At 31.9% G+C, this 24,887-nt stretch overlaps 3 protein-coding genes and 1 long non-coding RNA gene across 7 annotated transcripts in view; 2 read left to right on the forward strand and 2 right to left on the reverse strand.

Moving 5' to 3' along the window:
• The window catches only part of LOC132907744 (plastin-2), a 44,202-nt gene extending 38,642 nt beyond the window's left edge, over positions 1-5,560 (reverse strand). Inside the window, exon 1 of the mRNA XM_060961120.1 lies at positions 5,198-5,560. Coding sequence (XP_060817103.1) covers positions 5,198-5,248 — 51 coding nt within the window. The 5' untranslated portion in view covers positions 5,249-5,560. The remainder of the gene's footprint in view (positions 1-5,197) is intronic.
• The window catches only part of LOC132907770 (cytochrome b-c1 complex subunit 8), a 248,975-nt gene that overhangs the window by 223,285 nt on the left and 803 nt on the right, over positions 1-24,887 (forward strand). Inside the window, exon 1 of one of the 2 annotated variants that reach the window (XM_060961169.1) lies at positions 24,737-24,756. The exons of the other annotated variant lie outside the window; for it this stretch is intronic. The gene's annotated coding sequence lies outside the window, so the exon portion shown is untranslated. Of the gene's footprint in view, positions 1-24,736; positions 24,757-24,887 lie in introns of those variants that run through there. 2 annotated transcript variants of the gene reach the window in all.
• LOC132907736 (lysine-specific demethylase 5) lies at positions 10,354-24,028 on the reverse strand. 3 transcript variants are annotated; one of them, XM_060961097.1, is made up of 18 exons: positions 23,512-24,028; positions 20,301-20,517; positions 20,062-20,222; positions 19,617-19,982; positions 19,253-19,531; positions 18,692-19,184; positions 18,477-18,604; positions 18,193-18,387; positions 16,788-17,248; positions 16,444-16,705; positions 15,536-16,358; positions 15,249-15,457; positions 14,947-15,159; positions 14,729-14,813; positions 14,248-14,648; positions 13,991-14,111; positions 13,733-13,875; positions 10,354-13,493 (listed from the first exon to the last, which is right to left on the reverse strand). In XM_060961097.1, the coding sequence occupies exons 1-18, from the start codon at positions 23,740-23,742 to the stop codon at positions 13,359-13,361; spliced, it is 4,923 nt and encodes a 1,640-aa protein (XP_060817080.1). In that variant the 5' UTR covers positions 23,743-24,028; the 3' UTR covers positions 10,354-13,358. The 3 variants fall into 3 exon arrangements, with proteins under 3 accessions (XP_060817080.1, XP_060817081.1, XP_060817079.1); XM_060961098.1 differs by having other exon boundaries at positions 10,354-13,424; positions 14,935-15,159; XM_060961096.1 differs by having other exon boundaries at positions 14,935-15,159.
• LOC132907728 (uncharacterized) lies at positions 20,743-22,863 on the forward strand. Its single transcript, XR_009658257.1, has 2 exons — positions 20,743-22,182; positions 22,298-22,863. It is a non-coding gene; the product is annotated as an uncharacterized LOC132907728 (long non-coding RNA).

Here is a 24,887-nt window from a genome sequence, read left to right on the forward strand (position 1 = left end):
AAGGGTGGTCCCCTCGGTGCTCTTCGACGCATACATACACATTCGTACGTGCGTTTTCGCAACGTTGCAACGGGCAGGATGTCGCGGAAGGGGTTGTGTTCTCGCACCGGTAACGCGATCAATAAGATAATTGAAGACTTTCTCGACAATGCCGGCGGAAGGGAGCAATTTCGCCATCTCCCTTGTACTTGAGCAAGGTCATTGTTTCCGAGGGGATTCTCATCTCATTTCTAAGCACCATCCGCATCAACGGTTATAATTGTATCCTGCTGGTTTAAACGCCACACTAGCTGCCTGCCTCCCATACTCAGAAACGAATAAATGCACGAGAAATCCGATCCAAACGGTGGCCAGAACCGTGACTCATGAATTGCAAATTGGATCGATAAAACGGTGACGATAGGCTACGCGTGAAATAAAAAAACACGAGTACGTATATTCGGATTAGTGATAGATAGAAACAAATATAGGAAGCTCGTCTTCTGTTTCCCTGTTCTCGTTTAGGCTTCGTAACTTGTTTTACCACGATAGAGAAAATAGTAGAATATAATGAATCCTCTATTATGTATAGATGAAAATTAACCGATAATGGTTTAATAATAACTTGTGTATTAGCGACTATATATTCCGATAATATGCAATAGATGCATGTTTTTAAGTTTTAATTGGTATACTAGCTAACAAATACCAGCAAATTTCATAATTAAAATAATAATTTGTATAACATTATATTATTGTATTTCACTATTATATTCATTACAACATAATGTTATATCCATTGATTCTCAATTTCCAACTCAAAATTACAATTATTATTCCTGTAAGCAAAATTCCAGTTATAAAGGGTTAAAGAGCTCTATATTAAAACATTGTAAACTCGTATAGAAGAGCAAATTCAATTAATCCTCAGCCGCAGACACGCGAGCAAGAGTAAAAGGTTTCACGAAACGAGACATACATGCTCGGTTAAAATCAACCGTGAAGAGTGAACTTGTAAGAACAAGGAACAACGGCTTGGTCACGAGACACTGTAGCCCATCGAAACCGATCGAAAAACTGTAAATGGTGTGCATACATCTTGATGCACCATGTATATCCACGAAGAAACGATCCCAACGGTAATAGCGATATATAATTGGAACAAGCGTAGGTATTTGAAGGACGAGCACGTGCGATCACGGTCACGTGTCTTCCTTTTGTACATAAGAGTGCAGCGACACGAGTGTTCAAGAGCTGAAACTCTTCTCCCAGTATGGGCATAACGGTATCGAGGAATTTTAGAGACATTTATCAGGGGAAATTAAAGGCCAAACGATCGGTTCCGTTAGGAGAGTTACATCGAAAGCAAATCCTCTTAAAACGATGAAGCAACTATAGGGTTTACGTAAAAAGCGACTTTTGTCACATTCTTTGGTGCTTCAACTTTCTGGTATTCTTCGTATCATGCTGTATTGTACTCGATATAATCATCTGTTTTTCTATCGGTACATTAACAAGATTTAATAATCAAATTATTATTGTTACCAACTAAATACAGATACATACTGACTATTAAGTTTTAAATTTATCAGGTAAATACCATATCGATAAATACGATATCTTCATGGTACATGGATAAAATAACCAGAATAAGATGCGACAATCTTTCTAATGGTTGTTACATGCGAGATTTGCGACATGGTGGAATCGATATTAAAATCGATCTATACCCTGACTAATTGTTTGATGAAAATAACCTCCATTGAAACTGATGTTTACCAAAATAGTTCTTATTAAATAAATGCAATTATTTTTATATTCCTATTAGTATAATTGTTAGTTTTGCAAAGTATCAAACTCATTGCTCTCTTACATGACAACATAACCTTAGTTAAGAAAAAGGATAATTGATACTTTTCAATATTCCTTTCAATATGTTCGATTTTGCTATACTATGAAGAATAATCGATCCACGTAAGGATGAACTGGTCCCTATATTAATTTAATTTATTTTTTAATTTTTTGCTCCAAAAACACCTTAATCCAGAAGATTACAATTTCATGATCTACTTATGATACACTTATATACACTGAATATTTTGTTTAAAAACACTAAAAATGCTTAAATATTTGAACATTTTTCCCCCTGAAAAAGTATAAAAATATATGCAAGGTTCGATTTTGCGTGAACCCTTCATCTATATAGCACGTAAATAACACGGGGAGATAAGAAATTTCGTACAGTTAATATATGGTGGATGTCGTATCGGCATAAGACAGAATGTAAATAAAGCAAATGTCGGTAAGGCGAACTGCGAAAACAATAGATAATGCGTGACTTATAACGAATGTTACAGTTAATGGACTTCTTCATCCGGACTATTTAACAAGCATGACAGCACGCAGCACAAAATACGTTACGTATACGTATAGTAATAAGTGGAGAGAGTGGTTACATGTTACACGTGCGTGGACTTGTGTACGGAAGAGTATAAGTGAAAAGTGACCGGGTTACGATACTCGATATCGAACGTAATTACGCGCTCGATCGATTTGAAAAATTGTTGACGTTCGATGCAGCTCAGACCGATACAATGTGCCCGCAGAACGTACATGCGTCATTTTTCTAAACGAATTACACATGATTCATATCCTCGTTACAATATAACCGCATAATGTTGCACTGATTCATAGGTGCTTGTATGGCTTATTAGAAAAACAGTTGGTAAGATGCTATAGTACACCCTTGGACAAAAAGATAGCACATGTGTGCTATCATTAATTTCTCATAGATAGAGTCCGAATTTCCCAAGTTTGACGAATGGCATATAAACAGTACCTTGTAGTAATAAGGTATATGAGCTTGAAACTGTATCTTCGCTATTCCTCTTGTATTTATCAACAATGATTGTGAAATCCGGTCGGCGAAATGATAGCACACTTTCAAAAGTTGTAGTGTTTATTATCTACTAAATTGTACAAAAATAAAAAACCTTTTAAAATTTAATAATGTGTGGATCCTCCCTTATTCTCCACCACCTCCAGCATTCGTTTCGGCAAAGAACGATATAGTTTTCTAATATAATCCAGCGATATATTTCTCCATTCCTCTTCAAGGCACTTTTTTAACTGATTAATACTTTCAAATTGCCTATTTTCTCTATAAACGGCATTGCTTAATTTACTCCAACAGTTTTCGATTATGTTTAAATCGGGGGAGCATGCAGGCCAGTCCAAAACTGCAATATTTTCTGTTGAAAAATATTCTTTCACAACCTTAGCGGTGTGAACTGCAGCATTATCTTGCTGAAAAATAAAATCTTGTCTCGCAATATGTGTTGCGTACTTTGCAATTTGATTTTGTATCAAATTACGATAGGTTATAGCATTCATCTTGCTGCGAATTGATATTAAATCAGTCTTTCCGTTATACCCAATACCTGCCCAAAGCATAATGCTACCTCCACCCATTTGACGCCGTATTTGTGACAATTTTTTTTTTCTTACATCATGATAGTAAAAATTGAATCCATCTGGGCCATCTAAATTAAATCTTTTTTTATCTGTAAATATAACTTTCCTCCACTTCTTGTTCCACCGTATATGTTCTTTTGCAAAATATAATCGATGCTCCTTGTGAATCTGCTTTAGAGCTGGTCTTCGTTTTAATTTCATCCGCTTTATGTGCGCGGATTGTTGTAGTACACGTCTGACATTCCGAGGATTAGTTTTTACGCCAACTTTTTCTGCAATTTCACGTGACGTGAGAAGCGAATTTGACGCGGCACGTAAAATTGCACGTTTTTCACGAGTACTAATCGCGGAAGGTCTCCCACTGCTTTTTTTTGTTCCATAATTATTTACATCTTTCAGTAAATTATAAATGACTTTCCGACTTCTACTGAGAACTTTTGCAATTTTAGAAATAGTAAAGTTTTCTTTCTTTAATTTCAAAACTGTTTGAATCTCTTCACTATTTAGCTGTTTTCCACGTCCCATTGTTTGAATCGAAATTTGTAAGGTTTCTAATGAAATTCTTCTACTTTTCACTACGTCTACACCACTCAGAATACACAGAAATACTAAGGAATGGAAACAAAATGCTTGGTGTGCTATCATTTCGCCGACCGGATTTCACAATCATTGTTGATAAATACAAGAGGAATAGCGAAGATACAGTTTCAAGCTCATATACCTTATTACTACAAGGTACTGTTTATATGCCATTCGTCAAACTTGGGAAATTCGGACTCTATCTATGAGAAATTAATGATAGCACACATGTGCTATCTTTTTGTCCAAGGGTGTATATTGATTGCCTGATAGATCATCATTATTGTATATAACATATTGTAATATAGTATTTATGGCAATTATAATACGTACTACATATTCATAAAGTTTTTAATGCTCTGATGTAAAATATTAATTTCTTCATAAAGTACTTAATGCTTTTATGGGCGGTGGGAATTATTTTTCTCACCAATTAGTCACGCGTATGTACAATGTGAAAATATACTTTCATTTTTGCAGCTACCATACATAAACAATCGTAAGAAGGGAAAGACTGAATATTACTAAATACTAACTTCAGACAATATATTTAATATAGAAATGAAAATTATGGTACTCACAACCCTATTTCTAAGAAATGATACACAAAAAAAAATATATCGATTTTACTAAAATAAATATAATATATTCTTCTATATCGTATGTCTTGTAGTGAAAGTTTTGTTGTTTTACAAAAGTTTTAATTGTATCTACGAAAAGATTAAACAATTTCTAATTTCTTTACTAAGATATGCTATATACATAATAGAAACAAGCGACACCACACCGGCGCTGTGTGCAAGAAATACAAAATTTGCCCGGCAGTCAACGTATTAACAAATTTCGACCAAACTAATTATTCTCTGTTACCATACATGTATTTGTAAATAGAGATGATTGTCAACGCGATGGGTACGTTTGAAATTTCGCGAAGGCTTGGCGTAAAAAACGGATAAACCGAGTACAGGGCGGCGACACCCGGCGTAGTCCCTACGAGGGTGGGTTTCCACGAAAGCATGCTGATAAAACCGGCGATCGATAAGGAGCCAGGGTATACGTAGTAATACGTGCAACATCAACGCGAAAACCATAGTAACGGATGCCTTACGAGTCGATTGTTCGAAATTCGATGGTCAGTAAAAAGGACAAAGGCAAAAGGACTCACCGCTTGAAATTGCTCCAGCAACTCCTGCCGGTCGTCGATCGCAGTGGCCATGTTGTTCGAATATATAATCCTTCCGTCTTTCCTTTCTCTGCAGTCCCTGCGTGTAGCCCTTTTCACTCCCTCTTTCTCCTCTCTCTTAATTGATGTCCAGTGTACAGCAGTACACACCAATCAGACAGAGAAGATGTGTAACACGAGTCGGTAATTTTCACCCGGGGTACACGCGGGTAGTTACAAAAACGGTTACCTGGGGCGTTCTCGCACCTCGCGTACGCGTTTTTGGTTACGACGCGGTTACCAGCCAAACACCGCGAGAACGCGTCCTACTATTACGGAGTCGCAGCAAATACTGAGGACGTATTACTGTACACCAAACGAAGCGCGCGCCAGCCAGCCGAGCGCACCCGAAAACGACCGAACCAGAAAGAAGGGACATTGCTGTCTTGACACCATAGGACAGGTCCGTGCCAGGTTCATCGAAAAACTTCAAATGTTATAAGTTGTAAACATTATCATGCTTGGTTTATCTGCTTAACACACAAACAATCCTTTATTGACTCTTCTCTTCTTTTCCTTGTTTTCAGCCGTTATATTTTTTGACGGAACAAATTTTTGACGATTTCAAATCAGAAATATTGAATCGTTACTATCAGACTGTGGATTTTCATGTATTTATGAAAATTTTAAAGGTGCAAAAATGCATAGAATGCATGTGATATGCAATATTCATATAAAATACCCAAAGTACAATACTTTCTATAATATTTTCAAGAGGTAAAACAATTTTTTACCCAGATTTCATTTTCTTAATTATATTTATGAAAACATGAACTTATTAAATATACGCAGTCTACTTATTATATGTATATATAGATATATTCGTTAACTCGTTGCCTTATGATTTCTTTGGAAGCTATTTGAATAAGCGTTTAATTGTTCACTGTTATAGCAATATATGCCATATAAATTACTTTTGTAATATTATGTGTAATTTGTATTTAATAATTTGCACTCTGAGGTATTGGAAGTGGATTTTGATTTAAACTTCCTTATAAATCTAAACTGCCTCTGTTCAAATCGAATAGAACTATAATATATAAATTGTTCTGAAGCAGCATCGATCGATTACATATATCGAAAAGTACAAGAAAGTGATAATGTAATATTGGGTTGGCAACTAAGTAATACCACATAATGACAAGATCCGCCATCACTTAGTTGCCAACCCAATACAAGCTGTTTTTTAAATTTATCTTAAAATTTACTATTATTTACGTTATTTTCTTGCGATAAATTTAAACTAATGGAAGTGCGTGAGTCATTTGTTTTTTCTTTTTTAACTGAACATTGATCGTTTACTTACGTAATGAAATTAAAATATGAACAAAAGATCAGTTTGGAAACTGACTTGAAGATATAAGGCAAGTAGTTAACTATGTTTCTGTTATATTTCTACGATATATTCTACTCGATATTGGTCGATAAACATATTCTTATAAATATCTTGTAACGTAACAAATATTCAATTCTGACGTTTTACACTTCAACTTATGTTTTATGGATGAAATGTGGAATATCCTAGAGAACAAAAGCATCTCTTATTTGGATCTACTCCCCTCCACCATCAAAGCGTTTTACTTTTAAAAACCTGGGGGCGGAAGTTGTCCAAAGAGCGTCTCTTCAATCTGACAGAAGACATTCTCTCTATGAATCACTTCATTCGTCATAGTTTCCTTCTTTCACCAAATAAGAACCATAAAATACTTTTCGATCCGTCACCATGTATCGCCAAATTATATTGGATCAAAATTCTTATTAAACGAAATAATGCTCGTTCTGCGAAGGATTAAGTTCTTTTCTTTTACCTTGAATTGCCTTTATGATAAAATTGTTTAACAAGTCACGGAATTGCTAGTATCTCGTATCATAAAAGTAATGAAATGTTATTTCCATACACAGGAAATTGCACATACGTAAAATCGTCTGTAGAATAAAATTAAATATCTTAAGCGGAAACTTAGTGACACAAGAATGTATTTGAATGTAATTTGCGTTATATAAAATAATTTGAAATTTCATTAATACCGCAGTGACTACGTCACGAACATTTATGCAGATTCATATTTTTAATTAAAAAAGTGGAACATAAGCAGAGTTTTGTTTCTTCTACTAAATGTTATAATAAGTAATCTACTTTGGATATATTATATATCTCCAAATTTTCTATAAATGTATAGTAACGAGACACAACTATCATGAATATCAAAATTTAGAATCCGAAGTTACAAAATCTTTGTTGCAAACATACACATTGCAAAGATATCCGATCGATCAATTATTAATTATGTTAATAAACCTTTAATATATTTAAAAATAACACCTTTAACGCTAACTATATGTTTGTAACAACTATTCATAGTCTACCAAATACTTTTACGACCTCTACATATTTGTCGATACATATCTTGTAACTTCTTTATGCATTTCAAACTTTGCCAACGTATTACGATAGTAGTGCCTCGCTGAAAAGTTAAAGAAATTTCAGAAAATGTTATACGACGAACATAAGAACATCCAGGAAACTTTTCTATGATAATTGTTTGAGCTTTCGTAAGTCACTGTACATTATTATTCTGCTTCGATATAGCAACCGCTCTATCAAGAACAAATAAAAGAAAAGGAGACATGATATTCAATAGCCATTATCCTTATTACATACCTCGTTTTCAAAATATTTTTTGTTTACTAGTTTTGCTGCTAACATTATCGCCTATGAATAATATCAGTGATATATTAGCTACCGTTTCAACGCGAGGTGAAATGTTAAAATGGAATGTCTAATTGGAAAACCGTGACTCAATTAACCATGGAACAACTTCGTTTCTCGCGAAGTTAAGCTGACCCTGGAACTTAGTATTTTTGAATGAATTAAAGAATATATTTGTAAAGTATAATGTAATGACGATGAAGATGCCACGATAAGACAAGACACGATGCCGATGAGTCGCCGATTTTTAGATTCAAAGAAACGAACAACGAAATCCCGCGGTAGTGAATCATTTTTTTACATACACAGTAAGAGACAATAAAACGCTCGCTTAAATTGCGTGATGCGACGTGGAGTCTGTTTCCATGCTCGATTTGCTGCTATTGAAAGGCGTTGTTAAACGAATGGACAAAGCAATATACATAATCCCAGCGCGCATTTACGAATGAGATTTAAATTAGTAATGTTACTGTTTATTAATTACTCGTATTATTCATCGTTATTCAAATGAAGAACGGACATAATTGTTATCGACAAAAAGCACACAAAAGGGAAACAAAATAATCTTTGAAAAATAAAATGGAAATCTTTTTTTTATACAAAATCAATTTATACAAAAAAATACTAAAAAAATATACTTTATCTATGTCGTATGTAGATCGCTGATCTGACCAAAATTTTAATATTCATTTGAAAAATCATATTCGCACTCTAATCCTTCTCCTAACGCCTGAAATATTAGTTTTGCCGAAAGCTCTATCCTACACAAATACGAATCTTCTTCAGACTAGGCTTATTCAACTTCCCGTTGTGCGTAATATAGACGAGAAATTCATGTCTCCCCGAACTTTCATGTTCCGCCGCTCTTTATTGACATTCTATCTCTCCCGCTGGTTACACGAATACGCTTCCGCGGACATCGACCTCTTTTAAATAATGTTACATCATACAAGATCGGCAATGATACTATTTTTAACAAAAAAATGTCTTAAATGTCCGATGCATTTCCTAGATACTACTAATGCATGATATTGTTTTATCGTAACGTTGAAAATTTGTACTTTTTATCTAATATACTAGCTTTTCTTTGTTTAAACTGTTTGGAAAAAAAAACAAGAGAAAAAACAGTTTATGGTATTGAACGTACATGTACTTACACATTTACATTTAATATATTTTATCGGAAATCAAAGTGATATAATCTTACAAATAAAGGCTACTTTAACGCTATTTAGCCCTAGGTTACATTTAGTGTCTCATAAATATTTCTGTCTAAAATGATTCGTGTATAAAGGAAATAAACGATGTATCTATTATGTTATACGATAAAATAGTTATTTACGCAAGTGACGATGATCGTATATTCGTTGGAAGTTTTTCTCGTGATGGAATTAGCTTTTTCTTTTTAAGGACAATCGAGAAAACACAAATAGATAAAAATAAAATAAATACATAGATACACGATAATAATTTTCTATCGACTAAATTTTTGGTGAAAGGTTTTCTTTCTTTTTGCGAGGTGTAACGTTTAGAATAACCAAAACACGCTTAACGTAAAAGGGTCTATACTGATCTTTCTGCATAATATACAGAATAGAAAGGAACAAAGAAACAATCGAGTTTAACATAAAGATGGTTACTAGCAATGGTGCAACGAAAATTAAGTAACATTTTTTGACTATATCGTTTGAATGATTGTGAACGATCGAATAAATACTAAGTAATCATCATATGTAAGTCGAACGAAAATTAAGCTAACGTTTTAAAACCGTAAATAACAAATAAATATTAATTAGCACAAAAATAATTATCATCGTGGTCAAATAGTTTACAACGATATCACAAAAAATAGATCTCAATTAAAATTGCAGGCATTTCAATATATCATAAAATTTTTAGTAGCCTGACTCCCCTTAAAAAATGTGAATTCATCAATCTCATGTGAAAAAACAAATTACATGTTAAAATAAATATTAGCTGCACATAAAAATTAAATTGTGTTACGTGTAAAGCTAATGACATATAATTACAATTTTGATTTATGAAAACAACGCACAATACCTCGTTTAATAATATCCTTCTCAAATAAATTCGATAAATTTTTAAAATACTATCGGCTGCACATTCCGTCATATATTTCATTACAAAAGAGAACCAAAATAAATACAAAACACCTTGTGCTTATTGTCAATGAAAATAATCAAAAATGAATTTCTTTCTTTATGATGAATAGTATAATTCCTTGAAAACGCGTAGGGACTTGCCTATATTACGCTGAACGACTGATCAGTATTCAACATAGTGTACGCTAATATTTAATGATAAAGTACAACGTTCAAATATGTCCATTTTGCAACAGCTCTAAGTAATCACACAATTTCAATCTTAATTTTATGTCACTAGTCTCACAATGTATTTTTAATGATAGTGTACCACCTCATAAAGCATATAATTTTATTATTCGTTTCTTTCTTCTTTTCCTTTTCTTTCTTTTTTTTCAATGCTTATCTCGATCAATAAAAAATGATCCTAAGTACTTTGTATAAAATACAATAACCAATGTACGTACATATGTATACATATATATATATATATATTATACATAATATAAAATAATATATATACATTATCATATATATACGATATGATATATATATATACATTATTATTTATTATATATATATTATTTTTATTACGAAAAGAAACAAATAAAATTCATATTTCGAAAAATTTAAACGCGAAAACAACACTATCGTTAGAAATTCACTGCATTCCCGCGTAGCCAGGAACGATAATCAAGGAGATTATCGAGCTTTTTTCATATCTGTACAAAAATATATATGTGTACACATGTCTCATTGAATCTTTGACCTACAGTCTGTTTTAAACAAAACGCGCAACATACTAATCGTGGATTATATATAATATAATATGTTGGTATTTTCCTATAGCTACTGTTATTTTAAAATGAATTCTGTTAACCATTGATCGAGCAATTATTATTTCCTTAAGCTACGGCAACTAACAGTGGAACATTCGTTAACAAAATTCATTCAATTTATGCTAACATCGACGATTCGAATCGTATGTTTTGATATGCAAATGTTTAAAACACACTGTACGCCGTGTCATCTCACACATAACATGCATTCATATAGCTTCTAGTTCATATGGAAACTCAATGATTGAAGTTCGTTTTCTTTAACAAGTAAATATACAAAATTTCTCATGCTGTGAGCACAGCTTCTTCGATAAACCCACAATAAAGTTATTTCTTTTCTTTACACAATGCAGTTTTTCTTGGCATATCATGCAAAAAAAACCACATTAGTAGATAGAGACACGCACATAACACTTTTGCACAAGAGTTAAGTATATTCAATTTTTATGTATAAATAAAAAAAAGAACAAAAAAGCCAGTTCAAGAATCATATTAAAAAATAATTAGAAAATGTAATTATTAACTTATATACGAAACACGGTTTTGTACCAGAGTCAACATTAAATACACAAATTACATTTCGTAACCTATATTTCACACCAATGGATAACAACGTATCTCTTACGTTTTTCCGTTTTTTTCTTTTTTTATCGAGAATGAGATCCATATTTGCAACACTTACAACATTTATAAAATGGTTTATTACGGAATATATTTTATCATTAGTATAAGTATCGTCTTTATAACATTTAGTGATTTTATAATACTTTAATGTACAAAGTAATAAGTAAGCTTTAATTATACTACAACGATGCATTACACCATGTAAATGTTAACAATATAGGACAATTAGCAGTTTTAAATGTTGAACGCGAACTAACGTTGAGCGTATAAAATGAAAGGATCAGCACACCAAGGTATAAAGTTATTGACCTATTAAATATTACAAAGCGTAATACAATCATAAGGATTGAAACAAACATTTTTATCTGTTAATCGTTTGAAATCGTAAGAAATTAATATTTTATAATACTACAAATAGAATTTACATTATGAAATGTATTTTTTTAGGCCATTCGGGAATTGTTTGATGAAATCAATAATACCATAATATAAAACGATATTCTAGATGTTTGTGATAAGAAAGATGAAATGAAACGAAAAATTAAATGATTTACAAATTTGTATAAATTATATAAGTTGTACACTCTGGTCCAAAATCCAATTAATTGCGATCAATTATTTCAGGAAGGCAGATTTAGATATGCTATGTATCTGCGTGTCAATTCATTGTTTTATACAAACTGTGACTTAGTTCTATATTTCACCCTAATTTCTTATATATATATATATATATTATATATATATTTATATATATAATATATATATATATAAAAGATACATATACATACATATATATATGTATGTATATGTATATGTATAATATCTACCTTAATACACACATACGTCAGTCTATCTGTACATACTATTTTAGCGCAAGGGAAATTCTCTTACACCATTACAATTAAAACCCGATACAAAAACCGACGGAATATTTCTTCGAATAGAAGTAATCTGAGGTGACTTCTCTTTGTTATACATGTTATCGCCGTCGCTAATATTTCTTTTTTGTCACAGATCGTCTAAATCATTAGATCAAGCTATGCCCTCCTTTCCTTTCTTCGTTATCTTTTACATTTTTTTATCTTTTCCATGTGTTATTTAGGAAAAGAGCGTCACATTCACACTATAGATCGCATTATGAATAATGCTAATGCATATCGTTAATTATTCAACAGTCGTTGGTCTCGCAAAACCTGTATTTCCTATCGACCGTCGCAGCGAGAGATAAGAAATAAGAGTTACAATGAGATGCAAAATAACTGTTTTCTAAAATCCCATGTAAACCACAAAGTAGTATATCACGGTTCATCCGCGATACTTGATCTGTACAATATGTATTACAATTTAAAAGGTTTTTTTAATCAAAATCGTGTACTTAATTCGAAGTTAATATCTTATTTTGATTAAAAGCAAGCAGGTTTTCATGTTATAAATTAATATTAAATATTAATGCATGAAATTAGTTTTCCTCCAGTATAAATAAATGTATTGGACTCGAACAACAAATCTTCTTAATAAACAACTGTTTTATCTTAGAAAAATAAAATACAATGCAATATAATACATACAAAAAGTTGATACCTCTCTACAGGGTACCAAATCAAAATAAAAAAATAATATTCATAATCGTCAAGATTGCAATTCGACCGCATTATAATACTTTATCTCCAATATCCGCTCGCAACAGTAATCGAACAGCATCCGATAATCTGCAGTACCAACTGACTGAATGATGATTGTAGATGATATTAATTGTCGGGCTGTAAGTTCCCAGCCAATTGAATTGATAAACATCCTAGCCTTGTACAGAGCTAACAAGGTAAAGTAGGCTAGTAAGTCTTGACGAAGGATGTGGTTTCTTGAATGTCTGCTTCACTATCTGTGCCCTGGTATCCCTGAGATTGAGAAAGGGAAAGAAGTGCATCCAGGCCTAATGATTCAGCTAGGGGATCTGGCGCTCTTGACTACAGTATAGACAAACCAAAAGCATATTGCACTAAAACTATAATATAATGCTATTTAACAAATGAAAAGGACTTAAGACTCAACTGAATTCAAATGAAATCAAGAATTGGGAAGTAATTGAAATTCTGTGTAAAACTAAAATATTACACAACAAAGAGAAAAGATTTCAATTTCACCAAGCAGCTAAAAATACTACAAAAGTAGCAATGACATCCTAAGCATGTTAATCTTAACTTACCGTTGAATTTTGCTCTGCTTCTTTACAATTACTACATATGTAATCATCCTCCTCTGCAATTTCTGTACGATCTAAACCAACACAATGCATGTGGAACCAACCTTCACAGCCACCATCACACTGTACCCAATCAACTTCCCTACCTAACATAAACAAAAACAAAACAACAATATATAGAACAGCGCACACACACACATAATGTAATAATAAATATAATTATACTAAAATATTTTGTTGAAATATGTGAAGTATTCCTACCGCTAGGTCGTAAGCAATTAACAGCCGCACAATCATCTTCTTCGTCTGAAGTATCCTGTTTGGTCTTTTTCCTGTTACCACCCCTTTTCTTTGGGCCTTCTTCTCCTTCTTTACGTTTCATCTAAAATTTACGTTTAATTGAAACCAAAGTAACAGATTTGTAACAAACACCGTATTTATACAAAGTATTTTTAACTAGGAAATGTTCCAAATTCAAGCTTCGCTAATATATACAAGGCATTTCTAAATTTAAATACCTTTCGAGGTCCGCGCTTTATTGGAACTAGAGAACTAGCTGATTTTTTTTCTTTCTGCAATGTTTTGCGCTTAGCTAAATTCTTTTCTTCTATTTTTTGTCTTCCAATTTTTTTCAATAATTCGAATTCGTCGGATTTTCTTTTTCTTCCACGCTTTTTTACATCCTTTATATCCTGATTCAAGTTAGTTTGAACTTCCTCGTATGATGCATACTTTCGAACCGTACTAGGACTATTTGTATGACATAGTATACGCCAGATGTGTTGTGTTTCATCAAGTGCAACTTCTAATAAATCGCCTTCCATCATCAGTTCCTCTAGACGTAACCTTGCTGTTTGTGAAAGTACAACCGCAATTTCCGTTGCATCATTTGATTGTGTTTTACGCTGAATTTTTGATACTGTAAAAGGAAACATAAACATCATGAATACTACATTTACATCTTTAATATTTATTATTTTTTGTGAGAGAGGATCTTACTATAGGAATACGCATGTTCGTTACTATTGAATGTACTACAACTTGGCTCATCGTCATCTATAGTAACAACGTCGTCATCATCATCCTAAAATATATCAGAAATATATTCAATAGTGTATAATATAGACATATTTCAAATATGTGCTATATTACAAATTCTATATATACTATTATATTCTATAATACTATTTATATAATAGACATACCGCGATACTAACTACACTATCATCTGAATGCACACCACTGAGTGGGGCAATTGCTTGTACTCTCTGATGTAATTCAGGATTATTTGCTGCCTTTTTCAGTTCGCTGCTAATAATCTTTTCTGTCTTTTCCCTTGCAGCTGCTTCCACTAATTTCTGTGATAACACAGACAATTTTGCCAGTGCAGATGAAATTTCATCTGTGGCTAGTGCCTGTCGAGCTCGATCCTATTCGATGTACGTATACTATGTATATTATGTATATCGTTATATATTATAACTCGATTTGTTAACGTTAATTTTTACATAAACCTCACCTGCCAATTCATTGCACGTTCCGTTAAACATTGTAATGCTTCACCTTCTGGTAAACGAATAGGAATCTTTTGAAGACTAACTAAAAGTGCAAGAATCGTTTCTAACCGTGGCCGTCGTGAACGTAAGCAACATGGACATAAAAATTTAATTTCTCTTGACATTGGAAATTTCCCTTTATACGATGTCTTTGGTAAAGGTACACAGTTTGCTAAAATTACAATATATTTTGACTAATTATAATTGAGCTCAACACCTATATTCATTATAATGAGAAAATATTACTTACAGTGAAACCAATCCTTACAAAGCTCACACTGAAGCATGAGCCCGAATCTTGGTCGACGACAAACACAATACCTTGAATCGTCAATTTCGGTTTTCATTAAGTTTCTTTCCCTTAAATTTCGCATCGCTTCCATTTCGCGTTGTTCAGCTAATTTAAACGCAGCTACAACGGTAGCTGAATCATTGGAATCATCCAATTTTGTATCACAGACAAATACAGGTCCTATAGAATCTTCATTTTTACTCTTTTTAGCTTTTAACGCTTGTATACCAACGCCAATTCGTGGTGATAAAGCTTCCATTAAAGTATAATGTGAATTTTTCCTTAGGAATGTTCTTGCTGTCCTTTCTTTCCAGGTTTTTGCTTGTGAAAGAGTAGATTCTAAGATTGGAAGAGCATCTAGGTGCAGTGGAATATTTCTACCTTTTTTTATTAAATCATCTAGCGTATTATAGTATGGAAAGTTATCTCTTGCTTGTATCTCTTCCATTATTTTTGTCCAATTTTTTGCTTTGTTTAATGTATCTTGAAGGACATCTAAGCTTGGTAGGTAAGCTTCTACTTTATCAGCTTCACGAATGAATTCTTCGAGAGATGTAATAGTTTGTCTATTTTTTGTATGGAAATATAATTTTGCTTTTTCTTCCCAATCATCAATTGCAAGCATTAATGCTTGCAACTCTGAGAGAGTATTTTCTATACTTAAATGAGGAGGCATTATCATACCTTTCTCAATTAATTTTGCTAAATCATCACGATGTACTGACTTTGGATCTTCTTGAACAGACTTTACTTCCTCAAGCCATTGTATTTGTGTTAATTTCTGTAATAAATAAATGTGATTATATATCTAAGAACACGAATATATTCTTGTCAAATACGTGTATACATTATATTTATATATTTACTTGTCTCAAATGTATAAGTTGAGGTAGTTCAATACAAATAGAATCTCCAAATTCAATACATCTTTCCAACTGTTCAATATCACAATCATCCTCTTTAGATTCTAGTTCTTCTGCTTCTGTTTGAAATTGCAATACTTGATCAAGTATAAATTTTACACCATCAGACTCCTTGAGTTCACAGCACAGATTTGTTATTTCTTTATAAAAAAGTGTTAATTCTTCTACTGTAAGCTTGTACTTAGTTTCAACAGATTGTCTGGTTCTAAAAAATTTCAAATAAGTGAACTTATCTTAATACAAATAGTGATATCTAATATGAACACAAACAAAAAACTTCATAATACCTGGTACGTTGTTTATTACTCAAAAGTTGTTGTGCAACACTTGCACATTTTTCAGCATCTTGTACAGCAGTTGTTAAAGCTGTAAGCAATTCACTTTCTGGAAATTTTTTACTTTCTGCTTCATTTAACAGTTCTTTTAATTCACTTAATTCAATTTTATCACTCTTTTTATCAGGATCCATTGCCTCTTTTACTTTTGTCACCCAGGAGTCAAATGACTCTGCTTTCAATTTTAATTTTTGTAACATAATTGGTAATTCGTCTAGAGTATAGCGATAACGTAATGTATGCTTATCTGGAGGACAATCACAAAGATCTGTGAAATGCCTTAAACAAACTAATTGAGAACTTTGGCATGAACATGTAACTGCACTCAAAAAACAAGTTGTCTTGCAAGCTTCACACTGTCTCTCATCGTCCGGTAAAAGTTCAAATGCTTCTCGTTCTGCTTCTGTTACACCCTGAAAGATATAATTTTTACCACAAAGATCATTCATGAGAACATACACCATTCTTACATTTTAAAAGAAATATTACAACGCAGAATGAGATTATCAATGAAACACATGTATCCATCTGTAGATAAGAACACTTTAAAATAGAAAAAATTTTTACAAATATATTATTTGTTTAAAATTAACAAAGATACTTTTCAACAAAATTACAAGAAAAACTATAAAAATCTCTGAATCAACAGAGAAAATATAACGCCTGTTTAGCATCATGGCAAGACTTTAAAAACATAACCTCTATTCGCCAATAAAAGTTATATAATCAAAATGAGAGACACACCAAATAGGTATCAACAAGTCAAGGTTGATAACTAAGGAACGATCGCACAAAAACTATTTTAATGATATGAATGTAGGCTAACCAAAAATAACGAAATATAAAGGCATTAACGATGATTATAACGACGTCGGTGAAACTACGATGCCCAATGGTTGGTAATATCAGCCGCACACACGTCTTTCACCGCGTGTGCCCGCATGGTTACGGTTATGTATGTTTGCCGACGTGTACGTGTAATGTTGTATGTGTAAGTCTGTGAGGGAATGTCTCAGCATATACTATACCATTTGACCTAAATATATTAGGCTTTGCATTTAGAATTATAATCTGTTCTATGTGAGAAAGTGATTTTGGAGGCAACATTTAAACGTTTAAAATACTTATGAGGTTAAAAAATAATTTGACGCCAAGCATCTTATAAATTTTAATAAAACAAAAGATGAAATATATATTTATAATAATTAGTACACTACATAAATAAGCAATTTGATAAACTTAGCAATTTAGTTGTATTGCCTATAAGTATTTTATTTTTAAAATACATTTGTGGTATCTGCATCAAATTTAAAAAATAAAAATTATATTATTTGAAAAATAGAAATATGTCACTTACCCACTCCAACAGATTCTTCCGTAGTTTCTTCTCATCATCTACCATTTGAAGCATATCATGGTAAGTTGCGGTTGCAATTCCTATATCTAATGAGTCTGGGTCCAATGACATTTTACACACCAATTCATCATGAGAAAATACACAAAATCGTCTTAAATTTGAATAATGCGTTATACAATCTCGTCCAATTTTGAGCTATTAAACATAGAATAACTGTATAAACTAAGTACAAACATGGATATAATATAATATGTTAGTAATATGAATTTAAAATGATACTATACCCAATCAGCGGGAGCAAAATTCACGGCTTCAGCAAAATTGTAACCCTGATTAAAACCTGCGTGATACGCTCTCGGAAATGTCACTACAAATTCTCCCGCGTGTTGATCAGTTCTAAATACAGGAACGCCTAAAAATCAAATATAAATATTAATGATAGTTTATACTAAATAGTATATAATTAACGAAATGGCAATTAAAAATAATATCGTATTACCTTCATTCGTTAAAATGTTTGGATTCATAATAGTAACTAACTGATGAAGTAAATCTGGTTGACTATGAAACAATTCTGGTGCAGCCGATTTCATTGAGTGTTCAAATCGTTCCGCTTCAGAACCTGGTACACCATACCATGTTTTCGGCTCTCCCCAGTGTAGATAATTGATTGAATAACTCCAGTGATCCTCATTATGCCAACAAAATGTTGCAAAACACATTCCAACATACATCCATGGAACTTTCATACCACTAATATCAGCATTTATATGACCTAATACACTTCCTCGTAAAATTGGTAAATTATTCAAATTCCATGAGGATTCAGCATATTCTTGATCACATGTAAACAAATTGACACTTGTTTTTGTTGGAAATCCCGACCCGTGATCCATTGTATGTAGATCTGCGCCATATTCAACTGTTACATCTTCGTCAATTGAAGAAACTATTCGCCAAAATTCTTTTTCTACTAGTGATGTAGGCACCATCTACAAAAGGTATTGTCCAATATTTGCAAGTATATTACAACATTATAATACATAATAAGATAACATACATGCACAGGCATGTTAAAATAATCGCTCTTAAATTGGTCAGCCATTTCTCCAAATTGTTGAAGTGTATATTCCCTTTGTGCTTGCTCAAATCCGAATGCTTCCATTGGCTTGGAAACTTCTTCAGCAACACACTTTGGACATCTCCAATCACCTTTTGGTATTTCTGTCAATGGTGGCATAAGACAAAAAGTATGATAACTATCATCACATCCATCACATAAAAGCATGTTTTCTTCATTATCACCTCTTCCGCAATTGTGACAAATATACTTTGCCAACTAGAAAAATACACACATGAATTAAGAAAGAAAATAAATTGTATAAATACAGATCATAACTAAATAACATATGATATACACTCACTGGGTCGACTTCATAAATAAGTTTTATGCCTCTAGTCTTGTTTGATTTTTTTCCTTCTTTGGTATTAAATCCAGCCATTTTTGGGCCAGGTCCATAAAACTGTAATTTTTTAAGTTCTTTACTATTATCTTTATCATCGTATTGTTTATTTCTAATTCCATCTTTACAATCATTGTCAGAATCACATTCCTCTTTACAATCCTCTTGTTTCATAGATACTTCCTGCTTTTCTTCTTGACCACTAAACCTCTTAGAACGACGGGAAAATTTCTCAGGTGGGGGTTTAATTTGTTGCCGTGATATAATTCCATGTGGTTTATAATCTCTATCTTTTTTCTCATTTACATTAGAATCTGGTTCAATTTTCTGTATAATTCAACATATGATATGTGTGCATTAATTATTAAAAAAAATATGTACAGAATCTAAATAAGAAATAACTTACAAGATCTGCCAATGTCTTTCCTTGTTTAAACACATCAAATGGATACAAAATACGTTCATAGTGATTTTTTAGAATACTTCCAACGCTACGACCAGAAGGATAACCTAATTTATTTGCAATTTTTGCCCATCTCCTTTCCTTCGTAACTGTGTCAATTCCTCCTAAAAATAACATTAATGTAATTAATGTTTAGAAATCATGCAGTAAAATATTAACAATTAAATGATAAAACAACAAACCTTCATCGGTAACTATCTTATGTAAAGAATATAAATCAAGAGCCTTGCGTTCAACAAGGGGGATTTTTAAAGATGAACCTTGAAGTTCCCAAAATTTTGCAATTTGATCCAAGAAATTAAGTTTTATCCTGGTTTTTGCCTCCAATTCATTTAGCCTTTGTATTCTCGGAACAAATTTGAATTTATCTACATCAACAGCAAATGGTGGCTGCCAATTCTACAAACAAAAAAGAAAAGAAAAATTCATAAAATTGATTTATATATATCTTATCTATTATAATATAAAATACATACATTACATATATACAAAATAAAGTATAAAATACACAAGATGATACAATATACAAAGTAACTTAGTATTATATTAGTATATATATATTATAGTAGTATTTATAGAATAACAATTGTTAATAACTATTATATAAGACCTTAAAGAGGTAAAGTATTCCCAAATATTTATAAATAATTCGGTAACAAAACAAATTAAGTATAGTGAAAATTATATAAAATAAGCACCCTAGTGATGCAAAAATTCTGGATTATTTTATTTATACATATCTCTGTTTACTAAAAGAACAATATAAATTTATTTAATCATTTATAATATTTATCTATATAATGTCATTTATATAAAGTATAATACAAAAAAAGTTAAAATAGTACATTTTGCGAATTATATACATTTACTACGATCTGGATTTGCATTCGATATACGTCGGAATACTTACAGGTCTTCAGATGATTCAATTAATTTAATAAAATACGGATTAGTATTTAGAGTATATATAGTAATGAAAATATAATTAGATCTTTTATTGATATTTATCTGGCATAAGGAAACAACAGCAGAGAAATTACTTTCGTCTTAATTTTATTTGTTCTAAAATATCAGAAATTTATTGATGAGATATATAGTAACATATAAATATATATATCTAAATAATCGATAAATGCTTTCGTAGCTTCATCTCATCACCGTGACGCAACACCATTGTAAGATCAGTCGACTTTTAGAAACAACAAGTAATAAAGAGCATAAAACAGCCATCGAAATAGAAATGTGAATAATTTTGTTGTGATGATATAACATTTAATATGTTTACAAACGATTACATAATTATATCAACACAATAAAGAATTAGACATATTTTTAACATGATGCATATTGCTGCATCTCAAGTTGAAAATACATAAATATCATGAAGATTTTCTCCATATACGACGCCCGTTTAATGCCGTGACCATAGTTATTTCCGTAATGGCGTCATCCCGTTACAAAATATGAATTTTCTCAAAGAGTAATGAATTACAGATAACTAGATTAATATACAAATTACGATTAGATCAAAATTATCAGTTAGACAAAAGAGATCGATTTTATAATAAGAGATAACAATTGTAAAAACAATCAATCTTTTAAAAGTTAAAGTGTTTGGCATGGAGAGGAACATTAGCAGTCGTAATGATACATTTATCGTCGCTAGACTAAAAACAGTATATGCTATAAATCTAAACAATGTTTACGTGAAAAGCTGTGAGAATAATATTTTTATGTTTTAAATTTATACACGTTATGATAAATTTGTGAAAATCACCATACCTTTAAATTACTTGGATAATTATAAAATTTCGAATAATGTGATTCATAATAAAATTAGTGCTTTAAAGATATAAAAATATACTTTCATTCGGGGGAAAAAGTGTATAATACATTCAAAAAAAACAATGATTGCGTAATTTTCTCAGTACAGATTTTATATAATTCATGTTAAATTATTACCTATGCGTGTTATATTGTTCGTACGTTTTGTATGATGCATTTTGACGATTATATATTTATGCATAAAAAACCAAGATTTTTGACATTCAATTTATATCGAAGGTATACTTCTAATTTCTCATTATTTATTTGTCCTTTTCACGATCAACATAATTTTACGATTTATATTGTAAAATCTTTCTTTTCACATACGAAAACAAAATGGTGGCTCAAATAGATTCTAACGGTGATACAAATCAAACGAACAATTATGGAATTTGAACTAGAAATCTGAATATTTTACACAAAGCTGATATTTCCATATATGTATATATAGGCAGCGAAAAACATGGCAAAATCTGATGGTACTGCGCATCGGTAATTTCTACTTCGTAAAACACGAAATTAAAACAAAAAAAAATTATATCAAATTCTTAGAATAAACTAAATACAGAGATTCTCGAAGAAAATTGCCATATGACACAACGAAGCATAATTATTCATAAAAGACTTGTGATATTTTTAGGTAAAATCGTTTTACTTCTGGGTACACACGAAACTGATTCCCATATCAACAATATCACGATATCAGAATTGTCTCAAAAAGATCTTTACCTATAAACGCTGATAATTATTCCAGCGCTTCCTCTGTCGATGTCAAGGATATTGTATAGAATTTCCGAAACATTTCAAGACGTTTTCCTAAGGTGACATTGTTTCGATTGTCTCGGCCATTTTACATAGCGTACCTTCTAGCTATAACGATATTAATGTCGCAATAAAATGAGTACCCAACATATTTCATTTCAGAATTTTTTAGTGGTTCCTCAAAATACTGTCACTCCTAATTCTACTTCCTATTCTAACCCGTGAAGATATTGACGTGTGTATTGCATCCTGAAATGTCGATATAAATGCTAACAGCATACGCATACAAAATAAAAAAATCTCTCCGAGATAATAAATCGAAGTCTTTTCTTCCCTTTCGATCGTATTATCTTACGACTCGTATCGATACGAAACAGTCACGACTTTTGCCAGATCCGTACTTTTTTAACGCGAACGGAAAATTCTATCTTTATTGATATATATATATATATATTTTATATATATATATATAAAAGAAACACATTATACGAGGAGAGACGAATTTTCCTCCTTTAATTTAATTGAATTTTTTTAAAGTACATGTTACATAGGAATTCATTTATTTTATGATGTCACGGCTATGTGATGTTCGTACGGAAGCATCATAGTGCGTAAACGAGGTCGTGTGTGCATATCTGCACGTTCACGACAATCACAAGAAAATACAATGCTCCATTCGTTCAAGTCTTAGGTCTTTAAGCATGGAACAAGGATGATGCTTGTATAACGTGTCCTTCCTATGATAAGGGAAACGAAAGAGAAAGCAAGGAAAAGAAAATGATTAATAGTAGGTATGATACTCACAGGCGGCGGTTTGATCTTACAAATGCCAGACTTCTCTGCGATCGGTCGTATTTTTGCAATGTAGCCAAGAGGGTCGTGAAACTCTTCGATACTCGGTTCGAAAACCGGCGCCTCTGGAGGTATGACGAACTCGAAGTCTGAATCACCACGATCACAAGCCATGTCTTGGATGCAACGATAAGTCCCGAAAAAGTCTTCACAACCGAAGTTCGTGTCGAACCTCGATACCATGACTTGAATGCCTCGACACAGCTTGGACGCGGATAGGTGGCCCACACGGCACCTAACGCGGGTGAGGACCTCGCGTCAGGTTTAGCACCGTTACTCAGTTACCGGTTGCAACGATTTATTTAGAAATCTGCTTCGATAAACCATCTTTATTAACTGCATTTGTGTACCTCGTGAGAAGCAGTTGACAATGTATGCAATAAGCACAAAACACAAACAGTAAACACTAACCACGATATCACACGGAACCTCGTACACGAGCAACTGTCCCATAGCCCCATTCCGTGATTCGTGAACCTACCTCTTCTTCCCTTACTTCATTACAATGCAATAGTGGCGCCATCTTGCATTGGAAAACGGATTATGGAGCTTTTTCGTCTACGATTTTTGTATGTATGAAACTAAGATCATAAATGTAAAATATCAAAATTATTTGTTCATAGGAAGAACGTTTAAGAATTCACATAAGAACATGATAAATATTAGTATTTTTAATGAAACACTGTATTTGAATTGTAAAAAAACGCACGTTAAAGTTATAAGTACAATAAATGACAAATAAAAACAAAAATTCCCTATGAAACGCTGTTATTCACTTGTAATACATAATCAAATTAATTAATCATTTCTAAAACATGAAACGAAAAATGAAATATTATAACTACTTTGTGTGTTTGAATCGATTATGTGATATGATTTTATTCAAATGTATTAAGTATTAAATCAATAATTGACAAAAATTAAAATATACGTACTATGTTACATTTATTTATGTATATGCATAAGTTGTTCACGGGAAAATCATCTATAAATTTCTACTGCCACTACAGAGTATGTAATTTTAACATAAATATTCGTAGTATTTGAATGTGTTAATATTAATACAAATTCATGTCAAATCACATAATTTAAATTTAGCGCCCTAACACGCAGATAACAAACATGCCATCTAGCGAATATACCTCAGAGGTACCAGAATCAGATATTCGCGTGTATTGGAACGTTCCAAGTCGATAGGTATAAAATTATTACATAAGTTATATAGTTTTGACATAATTAAATTTATTTTTCACACTTAATAAGTGATTATTAGTATTTAATAAGTAATTAAAGTAAGTAAAGTTTATTTCTAAAAATTATGTTTATGA

Source organism: Bombus pascuorum, chromosome 6, assembly GCF_905332965.1.
Source record: "Bombus pascuorum chromosome 6, iyBomPasc1.1, whole genome shotgun sequence".
Classification (NCBI taxonomy): domain Eukaryota; kingdom Metazoa; phylum Arthropoda; class Insecta; order Hymenoptera; family Apidae; genus Bombus; species Bombus pascuorum.